The 21,048-nt window shown below is 47.1% G+C and overlaps 1 protein-coding gene across 3 annotated transcripts in view; it reads left to right on the top strand.

Annotated features, from left to right (window-relative positions):
- Positions 1–21,048, top strand: part of trh (PAS domain-containing protein trachealess) — a 410,303-nt gene that overhangs the window by 67,501 nt on the left and 321,754 nt on the right. For all 3 annotated transcript variants that reach the window (XM_075867570.1, XM_075867569.1, XM_075867572.1), the window contains exon 2: positions 11,832–11,983. In XM_075867570.1, coding sequence (XP_075723685.1) covers positions 11,880–11,983 — 104 coding nt within the window. In that variant the 5' untranslated portion in view covers positions 11,832–11,879. The remainder of the gene's footprint in view (positions 1–11,831; positions 11,984–21,048) is intronic.

Below are 21,048 nucleotides of genomic sequence, written 5' to 3'. Positions count from 1 at the left end.
ATTTCTGCAAAACGAGTTATTCATCACTATTGCGCTAATAAATCAAGGGGGCAAGTAATCTGCGAATTAAATAGCCGGATTCCCGATTCTCATGGGCACACACCCATTAATTACACGTTTCAGTCTAATAGACTTCGCGGCTTACAGAGTTACGCAACAGGGCCAAGCATTAATGGAGGAGAAATAGTTTTCGGTATGGCCCATGTTTCGTAAATTTGGTTGTCAGACTTACATCTCGTCAGCCTAAACTTACTTGCGCAAAAGGCTACAGTGCGGTATACGCAGGGCAAGTTAACACAAGCATGTAGAGTATAGGCACGTGCTATTGCTTCTGGCGAGCGTGCATACACTGACGCTACCTACTTTGCAGCACACGGCTCAAGGTTTAGTCCGTTTGCGGTGCAGACCGCCGTGGCAGTGTTGCGGTCACGGTGTTCGGCTGCTGACTTGAAAGGTCGCGGGTTCGATTCCGACCGCGTCGTTTGCATTTCGCTGGAAGCAAATGCTAGATGCACCCGCGGACTGTGTGATGTCGGCGCACGTAAAAGAACCTGCAGGTGGCGGAAATTATTATTATTATTATTATTATTATTATTAATCTTATTATCATTATTATTATTATTATTATTATTATTATTATTATTATTATTATTATTATTATTATTATTATTATTATTATTATTATTATTATTATTATTATTATTATTATTATTATTATTATTTTCTGTACACGGCATAGCCGTATGCGATCATTTGTGCCCAGAGAACCGTGCAAAGGAAAAGCCGCCGATTGGTCTTGTGTCTAACAGTGAACGGCATGGTTCATGTATACAGCCTCAGCAGGCACTCCTGACCGCTTTTGGTCACTGAAACCGAATTGGCGAAGACATAATATTCTTTAATATACATTGATCAGAATGACAAGCCAGCCAGTACACTTCGCCCACACATTGCGCGAGAAAAGCCCGCGTGAAATTCAGACTCAGTGATGTTCGCTTTCACAACACTGATTTCTGACATTTCATGTCATTTTTGAGATTTTTCTGTGTACCGTGGTAGCCCGTCTCTGAGCTCGAGGTCGCGAACATGATTGCCGGACGTCGCAGCCGAATTTCAGTAGGGTATTTTGATTTATTTGTGGAGTTTAACGTCCCAAAACCACCATATGATTATGACAGACGCCGTAGTGGAGGGCTCCGGAAATTTCGACCACCTGGGGTTCTTAACGTACACCCAAATCTGAGCACACGGGCCTCCAACATTTCCGCGTCCATCGGAAATGCAGCCGCCGCCGCCGGGATTTGATCGCGCGACCGGCGGGTCAGCAGCCGAGTACCTTAGCCACTAGACCACCGTGGCGGGGCCAATTTCAGTGGGGTAGAAATGCAAATGTGTCAGTGTACTGGTTTCGTACTCAAGGAAGCAAAAAAAAAATTATTTTGTTTTTCAGTACGATACGTCTCGTGTAGAACCAGCGTTGACATATGCAATTAACCAGAATGAATTAGTCGATCGATCGGTTGATAAATATATAAATAAATTGTTTAAGAGCTTCGATTGCGAATATTAAGTGACACGAGATGGATAAAAGCACACAAAATGAGTCATTATATGCATGCACGCCAGACACGCTATATAAGTTAAACAAGAGTGTTACTATTTCTGGTGGCTCCTGACTTGCTCCACATACAACTTTATTTAAAGATATCCAGCTGTCTCTTCGAGACTTTCCCCAATCTCCCCAACGACCCTCCTAAGAGATTATGTATGAAAGAAAATCTAAGGTGGAACAATAGACGAAGAAAATCTGCAAAAAAAAAAGAATAGTTTATTAAGGCGATCATTGAGGAGTTAATTTATGTAGTGCTTTCACGAATGATCTGTTTGCTTACAATAGTGTCATTATTGACTGTTTGTCGTGTTCTATAGCAATGTTCACACTGGGCGCGCCATGTCTCGGCGACTGGCCGGCGCATCCCTTCCGTATACCGTGCGCAGAAGCAAACTTCACGAAGGCCCACCTCACAACCGGTCATCCCTGACTTGGCACGTACAAACACACGAGAGAGCTGCTCCGCTCGTGTCTTTGGGAGGAGCCCGACACTTTAGAACGCTCAGTATGCAAACCACGCTGAGGTGTCTCCACAGCGCATTGGTTATCGATCATATACAAAGACAGGCTTGTGCAATGCCTGGTTAAAACGCGCGTCGGGATGAATTTGGCGCTCGCCGGGCTCCGACATATTCCGGCGCCGAAACGTCGCCTTGTCGACAGACCGTGTACAGTGTACACTCTACGTGTAAGACTCTTGTTTGCCTCGCACACTGCGCATACATATGCATATATTTATACGCCGTAGTGCTATAGTATACCGTTTGCACTTCGCTGTTGGGCCTCGTAGCTGTCATGGATTATATTGAATGTTGGCTAAGGTCCTTCCGCTTCTTTTCTCTATCTACTTTTTTACACAGTTCGTTCAGAAACGATTACCTGTAATATTTATACCGAAGCTTAACTCGCATTTGTTCAGAAGTGTGCGGCAGTGTTTCAACTATAATGTTGCAGCCAGCTTTTGGGAACATTGACAGTTTGGGAAAGCCCCTGAGTCGCCAGAAAAGAGCGAGACGAAGAGGAAAAAAAAAAAAAAAGATATGGGGAGAGGTGAAGCATCTGGGGAAGGGTGTTTCAGTTAAACTAAAGCGAAACCTGGGGGGAGCGGGTGATACGGATGGGGAAGCGCCTTTCGTCGTGGTTCAATTGGCAGAGCATTGGACGCGTAACTCCAAGTCAGTGGGTTCGGATCCCACCGACAGAAAGCGTGGTTTTTAGACACCTTTAATTATTTCAGTTTACGTCATTGTTATTACACTATATACCTTCGTAGACAGCTATCAATGTCTCCTATGCATTTCCTGTCTTAATTGCATGTTGGACTCATTTGGTTGTGACTACCGCATTTATTAGCTCATGACCAGCAGTCCTGGGCACTAACTAATCTTGGCTACAGTCCTGCCTGTGCCTCAGTTTTTTTTTTCGTGTCTAATTTTAGCGTGTCGCCAGTGTCTACCATGTACAACGAACTAGCCTCTACGCTGGCCCTTCTAACATTAGGTGCGGTTGACCCTGTAGATGTGAATGTAACCGGCTGGACCTGTTACCGTCTGTTTACGCCTTCAGACGATGTATCTGTGCCCAGGGGAGCACATATCGCGAACTTCCCTATCGGGATTTGATGGCGGTAAACTAGTGTTATCGAACGAAGACTTACACGACGTGTAGGTCGAAACAGCGACTGCAGCTAACACACCACACATCTCATGACTCTTCGTTTACCCGGCCACATTGTCTTACCAGTCGCAACACACGCACACGTATACGACTACGGACAGGGTTTACATAAGTGGTTTCTGCCTACACCAATACTGTCGAACTGACGACGAACGCACCGTGTAGCAACTGCGCAGATTCAATTTCCGCGTGAGCACAGCGGTGGCTGCCGGGTGATTATTCATTTCAGCCTCCGAGGGCATTAAGACGTCAGTCCCAGCGTCGGGTGCAAAGTCTTCGATCTTTCTTGCAGCTTCCGGGAAGCGATAACGGGCTCTCACGTTCCTCGCATTGAGCGGCAGAGCATCGAGGCACGACGCCAGACATATATTTCTTCACTCGATAAAGACCCCTGCAAGCAGGTCGAGCCGCCTATTATATATATATTTATAACTCATAAATAATACGAGGCGCAGATTTTTTGAGACAACCTAGGCGGCGAAAAGCAGGGTGTATTCTACAGATGGATGAAAGATAAGAGTTTCGCGCAGCTTTGCGAAGAGCAACCACACGCATATCACACGAGCGTATGCGTTTGAGCAGCTCATCTTGTTGACTTCTTGTTCTTTTAACACGAAACTCTTTTATGCAGGTGTCCACCAAGACTTCAGTGAGGTATTTCCGTCACGGACTTAACTTTGTAAAATCAACGTTACCAAATGAGATAGAACAAAAACCGAGTAACAAAAAGTTTCCTCGCCGGGCGTCGACCTTCTCGCAAACAACGAAGAGCGCCCGGTGCTCCCCGGCGCAGTGCGAACGCGCCTTATATCTTTCACATATTCTCTCTCGCTCCGTGCTCTTTGTTTGTGAAGCGGGGCGGTACGTACCGCCGCTGTGAGTGCTCAAGAGAAGTAATGCGGCATGACGCAGTTAAAGCATGACGATCGAGATAATTTTCGTGTCGGTTTGCAGTCCGGGAGGCAATGCTTAAAGCTTTTCGATATAGCAGTGAAAAAAACATGACAGCATAGCCATGGGGTGAATAATGGAGAGTGGGGTGAAGCTGGGTCCGCGCGCCGCTTCGGCCTCCCGTTGTCGTGCTGCAGGGTCTTCGCGGTGCGCGTCTGCCTCGCGTGCCCGCACGTCGGGGTCCCTTCTTCGATCGCGAGCCGCCGCCGCCTTGCGCGCACGCCGCTCAGCAGCCTTGTCCATTCTCCGTCGCCGAGCCTCTGAATTCGCGCGCGCGCCAGAACGGCGCTGTTATTGTACTATAGAGCACCCCCTGGCGTACGGCGCCGCCGAAGAACACGCGAGCGTAGTCGCGCGATTAGAGGTTTTTAGTTTGACGTTTTTACGCTCCGCTTAGCAGCTAAGCGGAGCGGGAACGCGAGTGTGCATGCGCCCTCCGCTAAGGCCTTAAGCGGGTTACCGGAGCGGGGAATACGGTCCGCTTACGAGCAGCCTAAGCGGAGCGCGTTGCATCGCTGCCGTTTTTGCAAGCGGAAGGGAGACAACCCGCGCGCCCTCTCTCGTGCGTGCAGCAATTCGCTCATTTCAAGATGGCTTCCTCCGGAGACAGCACGCTTTCCGCGAGTGCTGCAGCTTCGCCGTCACCTGCCCAGTGCAAGCCGCGAAAACACAGTTTCAACGGTGAAAAATAAAAACGCCGCCACCACACACGCGTCAAAAGCGCAAACAAGACACAGTGAATGCTTGCAATGGATCTGGAACGGAACCTTGCTGGCTTTTCAGCGGCTACTATCAAGTCAGAGCTTGCTTCTTTGTCAAAAAATAGGCGGTTAATACATTGAAAGTGGATATCTAAATACTTCATGAAAAGATCATTTATACGTTATTGGTTTGCTTTGTATACGTGAAAAAAATGTTTTTTTTTAATTTTGTTTACCGACGATGAAAACGACCAGAGGGCGCTGCAACTGCGAAAGGTCTGCTTCGCTGCCGGCAACGAATAACTAAAAAAGGAAAATCGGCCGCCGCTCCGCTGCGGCTTCGCGGGTGCTCCCGGAGCGGAGCGGACCACAAGAACGTCAAACTAAAAACCTCTACTCGCTCTCTTTCCGTACGTGCGACGTCAATCCTTTTTTTTTTTCTACAAGTAACGCCCTCTAGTGTCGTACCATTTGCATTTTCATCGTATAGTACAAGTACCGCCCTCTATGGCCGGTTCGAAAATTAACAAGAGGTGGTTACCCACTACGAGGACGCATAAGTCATGCCATAAGGACTTGCGCCCTAAAAAAATTATGAACCATCTCCCCAAAGGGAACCATGATGGGATGTGAAGCAGTAGCGGGGCGCGCGCCGTTGACCCGGCCTAAAAGGGCGTCGACGCGGGTGTGGAAGAATGGTTTGAAGCTAAACACAGTGTAGCATTTACTCGACTAAACTTTTCTTTGAAGCGCAAGGACATGGGAGGCAAGTTGAGTTTTGTGTAAGTTTCATCGCAGATAAACGAGCCGAAAGAGTGTTTCCACTCGACTTGCAGTCGGACGTTGAGGGCGACGGAGGGGGTGAAGCGAGAGAGAAGTGTGTTGCGAGTGGACGAAGGGGTGACACACCTTGGTGTGTTGGGAAGAGCCGGTGGCTGCTGCGGGTGAGGGAGAAGGTGACGTCAACGCGCAGCTGCGACTTGACCTATACTTGTATCATTCCAAGGCGCTGTGCCATGCTCCCAACCGGGCTGCAGAAATTACGCCTTCTTCTAAGCACTACCACCACCATTCCCATAACTGTGGCGGCGGAAACGGGGTGCGGTGTGTCGGCACGGAGACACGGACAGACAGCGTTACACATACTAGTAAAGGAGCTGCTTCGCATCTAAAACACTGACCAAGCGAGCATCGCAGAGTCGCCGACGCAGTTATGTTATTTGCCTTTCGCTTCGTGTTAGCGTGTGCCAGTTCGTTGTTGAAGTCGTGCAGCTTCCACATGCACCAACGGTGTTTCATCGCCGAATACTTCGAGTGTGATAGCACCGGATTATTTATAAAAAAATGCTGCAGTAATCACTCCAGTTACCGCTCCAGTTATCGCTTAAAAGGCCCCCCAACCATCCCGGGTTCAAAGAAGATTGAGCGGTTGCTTTCTCGCAGTCACTGCTTTTTTAAGAGGCAATATCCCCTCATCACCAGTTATTCCTCAAAAGCACGTGTCCAATGACAGGATCAGAGTTTCAGCTTGTAGGCTGCGTGCTGTTATCTCTTCTTGCGCATTCGAGAACACGCAAAACGAAGTGAAGTCAGTTGAATCGCGAATGGTATATCATGCGAGACGGGGAAGAACAGGTATAGGTGACTGCGTGGCAAAACTAGGTAGCAGACAATTCACAACCGATATTTCGCGCGCATGAACCGATCGAGAGCTTGTGCCGCGTTGACGTCATGTTATTCACACTTGCGTCACGATGTGCGCCAGAGAGACAAGAAACGCCAGGATGGAATAGCGCGCTCTTTTTTTTTTTTTGCATTTTGAGTGGTTGGTGAGGACCTCTTCTAACGTTTTTGTTGCATCCATTGGTGGCCTTCGCACCACACGGTGCAGCGTGTATTTCAGTGTCGCGCTCAAACTGCGAGCTGCATTTGTGCTTTTTTCCTGAACAACACTCGTTTATCAACCTTTTTTCTTGTTGTTGTTGTTGTTGTTGTTGTTTAAAAGGAATCGCAGGAAAACGAAAACGAACTGCTGAACCGCGGCATGCCTTGCACCCGGGTTCAACGTATAGAGTCTATGCTTAACGATGCCAAGCCCGCCGTGTTACTTAGGTAAACACTCGTGCTCTGTGTACGTTTCGAGTGCGGGTCATAGCATAGTCTCATTTTACGCTAAAGTGCACGTTTCCAGAATTTAAACTTTTGATTTTGATTAAGACTCGATTACATTTGATAGCAACGGTTCGTTAATAAGATAATTGGAGCGTGCTCTGTTCTATAGCTGCAAAGCCAGGGCCATGTATATATAACGGCTATCTTTACAGCTGTTATACCGTGCTCGTTAACGCAGTCTCATCCAACTTTTTCTTGGAGATCAGTATCTATAGCTGTTTCGTGAACGGGTCACTTAGAACACATTCGGTTAAAACCTTAAAAACATGTCAGCTCCACCCACAACGATCACTTTCCCTCCCTCAGATCGTTTGCCTAAATGCTCCATCCAATTGCGCTTACTCGTTTTCGTGACGTCACAAACTTTTCAAGAGTTTCATATAGATGCAGGCACACCTTGGTTTACTGGGTTTTAGGTCGCAAACTTTACTGCCATGGTAAATGTGTTCAGGGATACTGATATCGCTACTCTGCCAAACATGTTTATGTATACAGTAACGGCAAACCTTTATTTGACTTGTACCATGAGTATTTACACCAGCTCAGAAAAACGTGTCTGTGTTTTAAACGAAAACCATCTATAGACGAATGTATTACTTTCGTACGGGTGCACACGTAACGTGATCATGTGTGTGGAGCTCGAATTTTGTTCTGGTGTTATAACTCATTAGCATAACACAAACCATTTCAGCGAGTATAAAAGGAAAACTTACCGGAGTGTCGATAGCGAGCCTATTCGTGTTCTTCTCGGGCTATAGCGGTGCTGCGATGCCTTGCAATCGATTGCGCACGGCGACCAGCATTTGAGACGCTTCACTGGACTGATTGAAATGTTTTACTGGTGCCGTTTCGCGTGAAGTCACCGGGAACAAAGTGCAATTGTACCGCGGAAGTTCTTCTCGTCAGCGGCAAAGCTCACCGTGATGATGTGGGCTTATAATGCAGGCGGCAAGTTCATTTTTCAATCCATTTACCTCGTTTTTCAACTATAGGAAGGATTAATGGTATCTTGAGTTTTACGTCCCAAACCACGATATGGATGCCCTAGCGAAGGGATCCGGAAATTTCTGATCGCATGACGTTCTTTAACGTGCCCTGACATATCCCACAGTTCGCGGACCTGATTCGCCTCCATCGAAATTAACGTGGCCGGTGTCGAAGCCGCGACCTTCAGATAAGCAGCCGAGCAACTTAACTGCTACACCACTGCGGCGGAAAGTTCTTTTTTAATGATGAATGATACAACAAAGCAGGCGTGGTAACATACATGTATGTCGCGTTCATTTTGTATTTTTTTCAAAGTATTTTGCGCCTCGACATGTCCACAAGACCGGCTTGATGTGACCGGTTCGCGCCGTGTTTCTAAATCGGGATTTAAATGATGGTAATAAGGACGAGAGAAAGACTGTTCTTCCCTAATTGAACGAACCCTTTCTTCGTCTACGAAATGGAGTTCTTGAAGGAGTACTCTACCGATTACGCCGTTCCTCCGAGGAACCCTTCGAAAGACGAGCCTCGCCGACCGCGCGCTGCAACCACCCAATGCCATTCCGCATTCAATTTACCGCGCGTGTAATTCGCCGTCCTTCTTTTTGACGCATCGGACGCACATGTCTCGTGGAGGGGGTCAGCGAACTTGCGTGTGGGTGCGTTTGTACTATACGCGCGTCACGCTATATATTCGCGGAGCCACGCGCGTCTCTCGGAGGCACGCGCGCGTGTTTTGACGCGGCGTCGTCAATCAATTAGGGCGTGCCGGGTGCGCCCCGACCACACCTCTCGGGCAATCACGATGTTTCGCGACGTGTCGAGAATCGCTAATAGCGTACGCGCACGGCTGCATGTATATACCGACGCGCCTATACACCGCGCGTCTGTCGTACACACGCGGAGCATCGTTCGAGGTCCTTGCAGCGGTATACAACATTTTAACCCCTTCCCACACGCATGCACACTACACGCTAACTGCTCCGGTGGTTAGGCGAGTTATTATTATTATTTTCTCTCAATAACGAATCGGAGCGAATCGTAGTACGGACAGGCGGCGCGGTAAATGTGTACATTGGTGGAAAAGGTATACGATGACGGTTTCGGGTAGAACGTGCATGTAGCGATGTATAGAGCGTGACGCTGATGTTCGAGCGTTCCTCAGGTGGACATAGAAGTTCAGATATGCTCAGCCTGAACCAATGCGCTTGGTGCGTGAGTATAGCACAGCGAGGTATGGCAAGCCAACGTTGTGCTGCAGTGTTTGAGCATCAATGTCCTACATCACTATTCTCCGCTGCAATTATAAGAAAGCTGATTGTGTATTTATTTATTTATTTATTTATTTGGTGGGTTCCGTGAGGTCGGTGGTTCTGTCCTCCATGATATACACAAAAGCTTTTTACGCCCGAATTAGAGAACATTTCGACCCATCACTTATGCTGCTTGAACAATATCAGCGAGGCCGGCGGAGAATTGGCAAAATGCATTAAAAGAAAAGAAAAATTACTTCGTGAATTTCGGCCCAAATGTTCGCAGCGGACATCTACCCACCCACTATACACAGACATAAAAATAAAAAAAAAATACTGCAGGTCCTCTTAATTCCGCCTTTTCTTGTTATAGAATATATAAGAACAGTCGACGAGAAAACGGGCAGTCGCAGAGCACTGCACCTTAACTGCTGCGCGATAATGAAAGTCGCCCGTAATTAGCTGACGGGAAAGAATATTGAGCGGCGTGCTATCTGCCACGCACTCGCAAGTGACCACCACTTGCTGCGCCCTTTGTGCAGCTTCTGCACGGTATTACAGTGCTCGTCTCGCCTCCCATGGCGGGCTGTCGACGTCGCTGTGTGCGGTGCTTTTGCGTCTCACCGCCGCGGTCCACTTAGTGGTTGTGCAAAGTGAATGTTGTTATGCCTAATCGTTCACTTAGCCTCCTACCGCGAGCTGGTACACTGGGCGGGCGATGCTCTTCGCCATTCGTTTCGTTATGGGGCCTCCTATTGGATGCGCTCCTATTTCACTGGGGAACGCCGCGCAGTGTGATGTATTAGGGTGTGCCGAACGGGTGGCTAACCGCCTCGGCTACTTATTTAGATCTCCACAATGCTGTTTCTTTTTGTTCATTTTTTTACGTTTAATTGGGCTTGTTCATTCATAAGGTGCAGCGCCGATTCTCTTATGAGGCGGAGTTGAGGGAAAGACAAAAAAATAGGCAGGAAGGTTAATCAAGGGAACTCTCCGATTTGCTGCCCTGTGCTTGGGAAATGGAGGGGATGAAAGAAAGAGGAGTCTGACGACTTCAGGCGACAAAACAAGATCACGACTATAGCAATGTTTCAGTCATGTACACCAGCATTCAGTGGCGTAGCCCGGGATTGCAAACCAGGCCCTTGCCACCCCCATCATTTCTGTTAAGTGTGGGCTCAGTATCCTGAATAGCTTAACACTTCATGTGCAGTCGCGGCAACAACTTTCTTTCAGTGGCAATGATATCAGTGTCATCCCAGTTGACGTCGTGTCTAGTAGACACCACATGCTCTGCAAGGGCATTAGATGCAGCTTTCTTGTTCCTGACGTCATTGAAACATTCCTGGAGGCTTGTTTTGAAATTCCCCGTCTCACCAATATGTACATGCTCACAGTGTTTGCAAAAGATTTTGTAAGCTACAGCGAGAAAGCCGTGTATGTCCAACTTATCTTCGACATATGTGAGAAAGACCTCTGAGCTTCCGTACAGGGACGTTATGTGTTACTGCAATCAGGTGCGTAGGCAGAAATTTTTCGGTTGGGGTGCAGGGGGGGGGGGGATACCTTCTTTATTTTGGGAAGGGCACCCCCTTAGAACAGCCATTTCTGGCTTTCTATGCCATGGCGAAAAAAAGTTTGGAAGGGGGAGTGGGAGGAAGGCATGAGCCCGTTGTGCCATCCCCTGGCTACGCCACTGATTACAATATGTTTGTCCCCGACCAGACGGGATTTAGTCAGACTCTTGACTGCATTGTATCATCTGATGATGATGCGTGAATATCATTTTGCGATGCCATCATCATCATCATCATCATCATCATCATTATGATGAATGCAGGTTCACAGAAGCTCGGCGATTTCCAAATTATTATGTCCAGCTCATGCCGCTGAACTTGCCGATTTGATCGCACCTCCTAAATAATTATCTACCATTCTCGACTGCTCCTCCCTTTCCTCAGTGCCCGTCTGTGGTCATTGCAAGATCACCGGTTATATGACTTGCGCATTGCGCCTTGTTTGATAGCGTCCTGATCATCAGTGCCACTGCAGGACAAAGGCCTCTCTCATGTTCCGCCACTAAACTCGGCCATGTGCTTGCAGCTGCCACTTTATACCCGCAAACTTCCTAATATCGTCTGCCAGCCTAACTCTCTGTCTGTTGATAGCGTACGCCATCTCAACTGTGGGCGAGTGCGTCGGCGTTTCCTCCATCAGTTTCACATGACATGCACATTACCACCAACATTTCGATATCATGCCACGTGGTACAGATTTATGTGTGTTATTGCATATCTCTTTGCGCCCTTCGTGCGTTTTCAAATAAACGCGTTACGAGATGATAGAGCCTGCTCTTTCCCGGTTCAGTATCTTCATTTCGTGTTAGCCCTCGTCCGAGACGTGTCCGAGTAGTGTCGAACTTTGTAGGCCAGTCCTGAGATGTGCGAAGTGCCTTAATCGGAGCTCTTGCGTGTGCAGTGATCGGATCGTCGACAGCGGGCCTCGCGTGCCCCCAGCTGCGCCGCCATGCAGCATCCCCAGCACCCGCACGGTCTCGTGGACGGATACGCGGCCGCGCTGCCCATGGACCTGCACGTGCCGCATCACCAGGGATACCATCCCTACTTCCGGTAAGCCTGTATACTCACTCGTCCATCGGCAACGACCGATGCGTGACGGTGTATACCGACGGGTCGACTGATGCTATCGCGTTTATGCATCCCTACTGAAACGTTCCGTATGCGATGTTCAATAATTCCGTATGTTTCCGTAAGAATCTTACGGAAATATATGGAAAATATATAGGAAACATATGTATTCTTTATGGAAACATATGGAATTATTGGACTCGCATACGGAACGTTTCAGTAGGGATCCTCGCAATGCCTCAACCGAACGACAGTCCGTGCTGTATACTGTCCCATTTCTTCTGTACCGTGTACTCTGCAGTGCGGCGGAATAAAGTTCTTTCTGCACAACACTTAAATCGCGCGACTGAAAGACCTATGGCAGCGAGCGACTGAGCCAAAGTATAGTCACATTGCGACCATTTGCGACGAGGCGCTCAAGTTGGCGGCTAACTTGGTCGCGCGGCCGCTGCTACTTCGAATCGTTAACGAGCCTTTATCGGAGTAGACGTGGTAAAACTAGTCCACATATCGAACGATGAGAAGACACGCGATTGAAATCGCAGCTATATATACAATTTGTTTATTTTTGAAAACTACTGCTGTTAATAATAATAATAATAATAATAATAATAATAATAATAATAATAATAATAATAATAATAATAATAATAATAATAATAATAATAATAATAATAATAAAATTCGATGTTCGTAGGATTATGGAAGATAATGTTGATTGTTATGAAGCAGCTCGGCGTCGCAAAGATGCGGCCCGTGAGCTATTCGCTGGCGGCTCGGGGCTTCACAGAAATAAACCTTTGTGACTTTGCCGAGTGGTATTTGCAATATTTTCTTATCTATTGCGACCAATAATGCTTTGTTAGGCTGAGCTACACAGACGGAACTGGTCTCAAGCATGCTTTTTTTGTTTTTTTAGGTGCCCCGTGCGGCCACTATATGTGTCGAAACACCGCTGTAGATTGTTGGTCATTCAGCAGTTCGGTGTTTATATAGGTTTCTGGAAACGCATATACGTAAAAGCCCCTGCAGATGTGATCCACATTATGAAATATGGGAAAGCGATTCTCTGAAATGGCAAAGCTGGGTGACATATTGTTCAACTACAAGTTCTATACGGCATTAGAAGTTCTGGCGATAAAACTATTCAGTCGAAGCATTCTGTTATTATCTTTGAAATTAGAATTTTACTATTGCCCTACAAGTCTGAGAATTAAATCTTTAGTCAAGCATAAATGGTGTACACTCTCGTATAGAAATAAGTCTTTCGGGCCTGGCGATCACAACAAATCGAAATAAACACAGAAAAAAAATGAAATGCGTGAATGTCCGAACCAATGAGTGGTTCTCCTAAACTTTTTCGCATACTTTCGCCGAAGAAAGTTGAGAAAAAGTTGAAACTCCCCACAGCCGTGTACTGATGTCGCTTGTGTGGTCCTTGCGCAACATAAAACGCAGTTTTTTTTTTTCATCGTATGGGAAACACTGATTGTTTTCCCACGTGGACAATCGTATTATGCAGGCGTCAACGTGAGAGCGCTCCTCCGTTCCTCGTGTTCTTTGCTCTTTCTAATGACCGTAAGAGGAAAAAGAAAACACCTAATTACAGGAAAACGTTTCAATGCTGCTTTTGAGCCTTCCACCTCAAACTGCGGTTACATCTGCGTAGTTTTAACATTAAACGTGTGTGCGACCGCTTGTACATTGTTTCGCGCCATTCCCGTTGTATACCTGTTCACTGCTTTTCGACACCGTCAGTTGAAAAAAAGGAGGGAAAGAGAGAAAGAAAGAAAGAAGGAAGAAAAGAGAGAGAGAGAGAGAAAAACAGAAAGATGATATAAAGAAGGAAGAAAATAGACAAAAAAATGAAAATAAAATAAGAGAGAAGGACGAGGAAAGGAGGGAAAGAAGGGAGGAGAGACGCGAACGGTGCATTGTGTATAACGGTTCCTAGCCTGGGCAACGGTGTCCCACGTCGCCTTGGCATGCACGTCGATGCGGAGACGAAAAAGACCACGGCACGGACAAGTAGATTCATCAGGAAAAGTGCGTTTATGGTATAGCGCCGGGGCTGCCTCGGAGCGTGGGGCGCGAATACTGATGGCGCCGCTTGTTGAGGAGGCACCTCACGTGGCTCCTTGTGTGAAGGAGAGCCAGCAACGAAAAAAAAAAAAAAAACAAAGCGTCCTGTTTTTGTTTCAGCATATATTCCCGCTGCTTACGGCGCCGAATGAGCAGCACTGCTTATTCTGGTGGTCCTGTGAATGTTTGCAAAGCTTCCACTCGGAGTGCAGCATGCGCGATCGTCGCTTCTGATAGGCCGCTTTGTGCAAGCCTGCACCGAGCATACCAATTTACCTTCTCTCGGAGCGTAAAAAAGAAACTCGCAGTATAGTTTTTTTCCTGTTCAGCCGCCCACTGTAAATCCGCTCTGCACACGCCGGTAAAGCACATAGTTGAAAGTCTTTTGTACTTTATCAATGTATTTTTTTCTCTCAGCCACGCCTGCACTGCCTGGCGCGGAGAATTGAAAGTCGCGATGCGTGGACAATTGTGAAACTTTTAAGACTAGACAGCTTTTCCTTCTTTCTTTCTTTTCTTCTTTCCTGTATTAAGTTGCACCGCGAAATGTGTCGTAATGTGGTGACATCTGCGCTGTTCCGATGAAGGCCTCGGCAATTTCACTCCGTCACAGCTGCAGACTTTGCTGTATACGTTACGGAGCGCACACACTCTCACGCCGTCATTTAATCTGAGATTGAGCTCACGCAGCTACTTGTATACTATACAGGCTGACATCACGTGATCGTAGCAGCGACAGGGGCGTGACATAGTCGCTGTTCCCACGTGAGAAACGACAGAAACGTCCGCCCTCCCCACGCCGTATACCTTTAGCAATGCTGCATGCGGGGTATTGTAGCGAGGCTTGATAGCCGGAAAGAGAAAGGGGTGATGACAGCGGCATGCTCTCTCCTTTACTTATTCAATGCATTAATTATATCATTTCAATGCAGTGCTAGAACACTCGGGAATTTTTGGAGGTCATGAGAAAAAAAACGGTGCTCTAATATGAGAACGAACCAAACTAGGCATCAGAAGAAAGACAAAAAGAATGAAAAAAAAAGACAAAAAGGAAAAATGATTCACTTTTTTAGCCGCGTAACCTTCCCAACCCACCTGACATCGGTGGAGTTTAGGTCACTGTGTTCACAGCTCTTTCGCGTTTGGCGTCTTTTACATAATTTTCAGCGTGTCGACGAAAGTAACACCACTCGTCAGCCTTTGTTTAAAACATGTATAAAAAATCACCTAGCAGTGATCCCGTGATCCCATAAGTATGTAGTTTTCGAAATGGTTAGGTAACTTCACACTTTTTCAGCTGGCGTAGTGTAGAAACGTATCGTTCTTGCTACTACTAAGTGGTTCTAAGAGAGAAAGGAAGAGAAAAGTGAGCCCCGTAACAGTCTGCATCACGGTGCGACACCTCAACAGTAGCTCACAAGGGAGGGGGGGTGAAGAGGAATTAAAAGGACAGGAATAAAGGTGTAGAGAGAGAGGAAGAGGCGTGAGGTAGTAAGCCTGAGAGCGACGACATATCGAGGGGATAGGAGAGATAGGAAAGATGGAAACACGGTCACTGGAGTCCGAGGACGGGGCACCACTTGCGAGAGCTCTTGTCGGCGTCAGGAGATGGCGTATAGGGCAAGTCCAGTCGGTCAGAGCTGCACTGTCGTCGAAGGTCGGCGTCAGGAGATGATGTAGGGCGAGCCCAGTCGGCCAGAGCTACCGACGTCGGAGATCGCGAGGGCACAACCGGTCGGCACGGAATCCAGCGAGCGAGTCCCCTTCCTGCTGTCACAGCCCTTGCTGCTCGTATACATCGTGGAGTGTTGGAGCTTGAAGTGCTGGATACAGCCGGGAAACCGGATGCGTTTTGCGTCTGGTATCACCAATATCACTGGCATTTAACCAGGACCTGATCAAGAGTGTAGTCTTTTAGTTATCACGTTGCGCTCGTTATCTTGAGGTTGTGGGCACAAAATTGAATTTACTTGACGATGTGATTATGATCGCGCCGTAGAGGAGAAGTGCGAGTCTTTGTACAAGTTGGTTGTTTATGTCGATATATTCGCAGCACCCAAAAATAAAGTGTGGACAGGGGAGAAGACACGACAGGCAAAGCAGTGGCTAAAAACTGAAATTTATTGAAAGAAAACTACAGCCTGTGAAGGACACGTGACAAAAAAAGACGATGAAAATATAAACGAAAATGACGGTGTGCATCATCTGTGACAGTGACACAAGTTCTGTTTCTCCTTTTTTTTTTAATCAGGACCACAGATGCCACATTTTCCCATTGTCAACTTAACCACGCAATCTTATTGGCTTCTACTGCCTCTCTAGTTAGCGGAGAGCCGCTCTGGTGTAATTCTGACTATCTATGGAACGTGCGCCTAATTCTAAGTGATCTGTCGTTATTGCACTTGGCCCTCTTCGAAATGCGGCCGCCTGACTGCGAATTGAACCCACGAACTTCTGTCGACAAAGCACCCCACCATTATCTTAATATTGCTGAAGTTAGGTGTGGCTTCCGTTCTTTTTTTTTTGACGTTTATTTTTCATATTTCTCATCCTGTTCATTTGAAGATGAGTTTATAATAACTCTTTCTTCTTTATCTTCTTTAATTTTGGCGTTTTGTTTTGCTGCTTATCGCTGTTTTTTTCCGTACACGTCGTATTTGTGTTTATCTGCGATGTGCTTCGCTGCTTGTTTTCTCTACCGCTGCTTTATGCTTCAATTATTTTTTTCTACATTGACAACTGTAGGAGGTCCCGAGTTAGTCCTAAAGTAGTGGACCTCCCCCTCTATACGCAAGTTTTGCTATTCATCTAATACATATACACAACCACTTCTGACGTGTCCTTCTAATATAAAGAAGGTATAGGGGAATTGCTCGACGGGCTCATCTTTTTTTTTCACCTCTGTAATATACACAGTGGGTGAAACGAACAGGCATTTAAGTGAACCCGCGATAGTGGTCTAGTGGCTAAAGCGCTCGGCTGCTGAACCGCAGGTCGCGGGAGTGAATCCCTGCCGCGGCGGCTGCATTTTCGATGAAGGCGAAAATACTTGGGGCTAGTGTGCTTAGGTATAGTTTAACTTTAAAGGTGGCAGAAAATTTTTCGAGTCCTCCACTACGGCGTCTAATCATATCGTGGTTTTCGGGCTCTAAACCCCAACTGTTACTGTTAAGAAATTTAAGTGAATAAAATCATAAGAGAGATAACTCGCAGCTTTTTAGATGTAGCGTAATGATTCTCGCTTAAATTGAAAGGAATATAAGTGGATAAAAAGCTTTCCTTTCCGTCAGCGGAATCCAAACCGCCACAAGCTTTTTCATTCTGAAGGTGGTTGGTTCGGATCCCGCTCATGAGAAACGGTGGTTTCCGTCAGTGGTGATAGCGGCGGGTGGGCAGTTTGAATTGGTCGCGCGTGCTAAACGGCCGTGGCCCTCCTACAGAGACCTTCCGTGCAGCTTCTGCCGAGAAGTGTCGTTAATGTCGAAGCTTGGAGTGGGGAGGGTGACAAATTGTGTCAGACGCGTGGCCAAGCGGAACGCTGTTGCCACCGTCACGCACTGTGTTAGAAACGTGGAAGCTATCAAAAAGTAAAGCAAGAAGAAAGGAAGCCGTTAAGTGCGAAAGGGTGTTGTGATGTTCGCTGTGCTCGATGGCGATGGGAAAGACATTGCAGGTTAGTGGTCTTTGTTACAGAAGGAACGCTTTTTCCTTTACGAAGGTGACAAAAAAAAAAAAGATTTCGTCACTTTATGCACCGTCTGATGACTTCTCGTTCTGATGTTACTAAAAAAAAAAGAAGACATCCGAATTTAGTTGTACGAAATGTGAAAGTTCTAAAAAGGGTGGGTGAGGTATTGCTGTAGTCTGATATTTTGTTCAGAATAACGGCAGTTCAAGTTGGAATTCACAGTTAAAGAATGCATATACATACGCAGGAGAAGGGAACGAGGCGACGCAAACGCAGTCTTTTAACTGAAACTGCAATGTGGCGGAAAAGAGCTTCCCTGCGCGTGGTTTTTAAAGGCAGCGCCACCTGCCGATCGGGTAAATGCACGGATATGCGCAAGAGGTAGCTTTTAAAGCATCTCGTTTCTTCATTACGCTAGTTAATCGAACGCTTACTTACGCTTGTGCTTCCACTTCTGTTAATAGTATATTATGTATCTACCGTTAGACGCGTTTGTTAGTTTGTCCCTCTGTGTAAAACCGGGAATTCATCTAATTTTGGCGTGCATTTACGACGCCTTAATGTATATTGGAGACACGATCGAACGCCGGCTAACTGAAAAGAAGAGCAGTGGGAGGCTGCTATGTGCAGCTCGGCGTCCGAGGACCAGGACCATATCTTGGATTGGGCCAAGAAGGTAGTGGAGACCTACGCTGGGTAGGCTCCTCTGACGCTCCAGAACCGCACCTTTCCCTCTTGGGATAAATAAAGTTTTTCTCCTCTTCCTCCTGAAAAGACGTACAGTGGTGGAAAGGAAAGTAGACACAAAAACTTGTCTGCGCATGCTTGTAAATGCGCAGACAAGTCTATAAATTAGGCACTCGTTGGGATACGTCAGAGGTAACTGTTTAGGCATTTGGTTTTCTCTTTATGGAAGTTAATGGACGGTTGCCTCGCACATGCGCTGTCAATATTATGTACATAACATGCCTAAACCATTGGACGTGCTTCTTCATTGCTATAATAGATCGGTTTAACATGCCAGAACCACGGTATGATTATGAGAGACGCCGTAGGGGAGGACCGCGGAAATTTCGACCACCTCGACCTAAATCTAAGCACACTGGCCTCACGCATTTTCGCCTCCATCGAAAATGCGGTCGCAGCAGTCGATATTCTATTCTTCGGGTCTGCAGCCTCGTGCCTTAACCACTATATACACACCCTTGTCGGGTGCTTCTTCATCGCTGTGCCTGCATATGGTCACAATTGGCATTACAGGACCTGGCAAGCTTAGAATAATGGAGAGCTGGGCTCTCTGTAGTCATAAGGTTTAAATTTTTATCCGTCATCACATGTTCATTGGCGCGTGGTACAGTTTGCAGAAATAGCCGCGCTGTCGCTCCGTGGGGTGTCAGCTGACCGCGCGAGGCACGTGCCGCGATGCCCGTCTCATAACCGGGGAGGATTTCGTCTTCGTGACCGTCCTCGTATCGGCCTCCGCCATCGGAGTCGCGTGCGGGTCCTTCTCTCTCGAGCCTGACTGATGGCCCCGCCGCAACACGAGCCAGCATCCGTGCTTTGCAAAGTACTTTCGGGTGGTGTTAACTCTGCGTGTACAGAGTGTTTCGTCTTTCGTGGCATAACAACTTAAACGTTGGTTGCATACAGCGAGAATTATTATTATTGTACGCTAATTCATATGGGTACCCCTCTCTGTGCGTGTTAAGTCTCTCGGCCTCCGTTTCTTTCATTGTTTTCGGAGTGTCTGATCTCTCCTAATTGATTTAAAGTTTGCAGAGTTTTCTCCGATGGCTTCTTTTTTTGTTATGCATTTAACATCGTATTCAGTCAAATCTTTCGGCCGGGTGCACTGCAAAGATATACTAGCTGTGCGGGTGTGTGTGTATGTGTGTGCCCACTGCGTTTTACAAGAAAAGCTTTTATGATATCACAATAACAGCAGTTTTTGGTGCCGTGGTTGTCTGCTGCCATCACCACAATCCATAACCGCCACCCCGCAACATAAAAGAACAAATAAGAAAAAAATATCCAGGACTGGTTGGAATTTGAATCCGGGCGCTATATATGCCTGGCAAAAGGGTATTCCACCACACAGCCATGCCGGTGCTTGAAATGTTTTTTTTTTCATAAAAGAACCTGCATTGGTATCATGTATGGCAATGAATCGCGTTAATATATGTAATATAGTGTGATAGAAAAGGATAATAGCAACCAGGCGTCACAAAATACAAAGGGCGTAATGAGTCTGTTTTTAAAAGCTTCCCATTCACTACAAAGTGCTGAGTCATTATTCTTCATTGTCATCAGCCGCAGCATCAACAAAGTGCCTGCAGCGCCTTACAGACGGAATTGCCCCCCCCCCCTCCCTTTCGTTAAATTTACAAAGGGCTCAAGAGATAGTAGAAGCGGCTGAAATGACACGCGACGATTTTGATTGTGTTAGTGCACCCTCTATCTCGCTCACGCGGAAAGAACTATGTTTTTTGGATGGGGTGATAGACAATAGCGGATAGTAATGTACGGGACTGGCACGTGTGCTTTTTGTTGTCTACCATTTTTGTCTTCTTCATTCATTTTGCTCTTTTTCTTTTTTCATCCCCTTTATAAACTCTGACGTTTGTAATAAACGTTTAGTTGAAGTTAAGCGCTTGTGTTGTGTGTTCTTTGTAATAGTGGCTGCGCTTCCTAGCAAGATGGCTCAAGAGAGGTTCCTTCTACAGCTTTCGCCGTGACTGTCCTGCGTGTACAGCGCAGGCCCCGTGTATTTTGTGCATGCGTCACCCTTGCGTCGTCGTCGTTGTTGTACCGCCTTCCAGGCTGTTCCACGCGTCTCCATTCGAACAGAATGCAACTGCACGGGCGTGCCTCGAGCCGCCGATAAGCTCCGCGGCTTCGTTCGCCGACGCCACGGTATACGCTGTGCTGGCCGGCGGCCACGCCATGCGTGCGATAACAGCGGCCAGTTGGCAGCGCGCGCTGGGATGCACTCGTTGCAGTCAAGTTCCTGTAGGCGGTACTGCCTGGCTTCGCAGCAGGTTCTTGCTGCCGCCCTGTGTGGTTAAGAGGGAGGCGTAGAGGACAAGGACCCATAAAGAAAGCTACACCGCTGTAGCGTGCAGGAAACGGGCTTGCGTGTCCCCACTTTAGCATACAGCTATTATTGATCACGGGTGGACCGTAAAGGATACCGTTGCCACAGGCTACGCCACGCGCTGCGTTATCACACGAGCTCTTGCGACAAGTTCCGCCACAGATGTCGCCCACTTCATCTTAC

Source organism: Rhipicephalus microplus, chromosome 6 (assembly GCF_043290135.1).
Source record: "Rhipicephalus microplus isolate Deutch F79 chromosome 6, USDA_Rmic, whole genome shotgun sequence".
NCBI lineage: Eukaryota > Metazoa > Arthropoda > Arachnida > Ixodida > Ixodidae > Rhipicephalus > Rhipicephalus microplus.
Note: the sequence above shows the minus strand (reverse complement) of the source record. Positions and strands in the feature narration are given on the sequence as shown.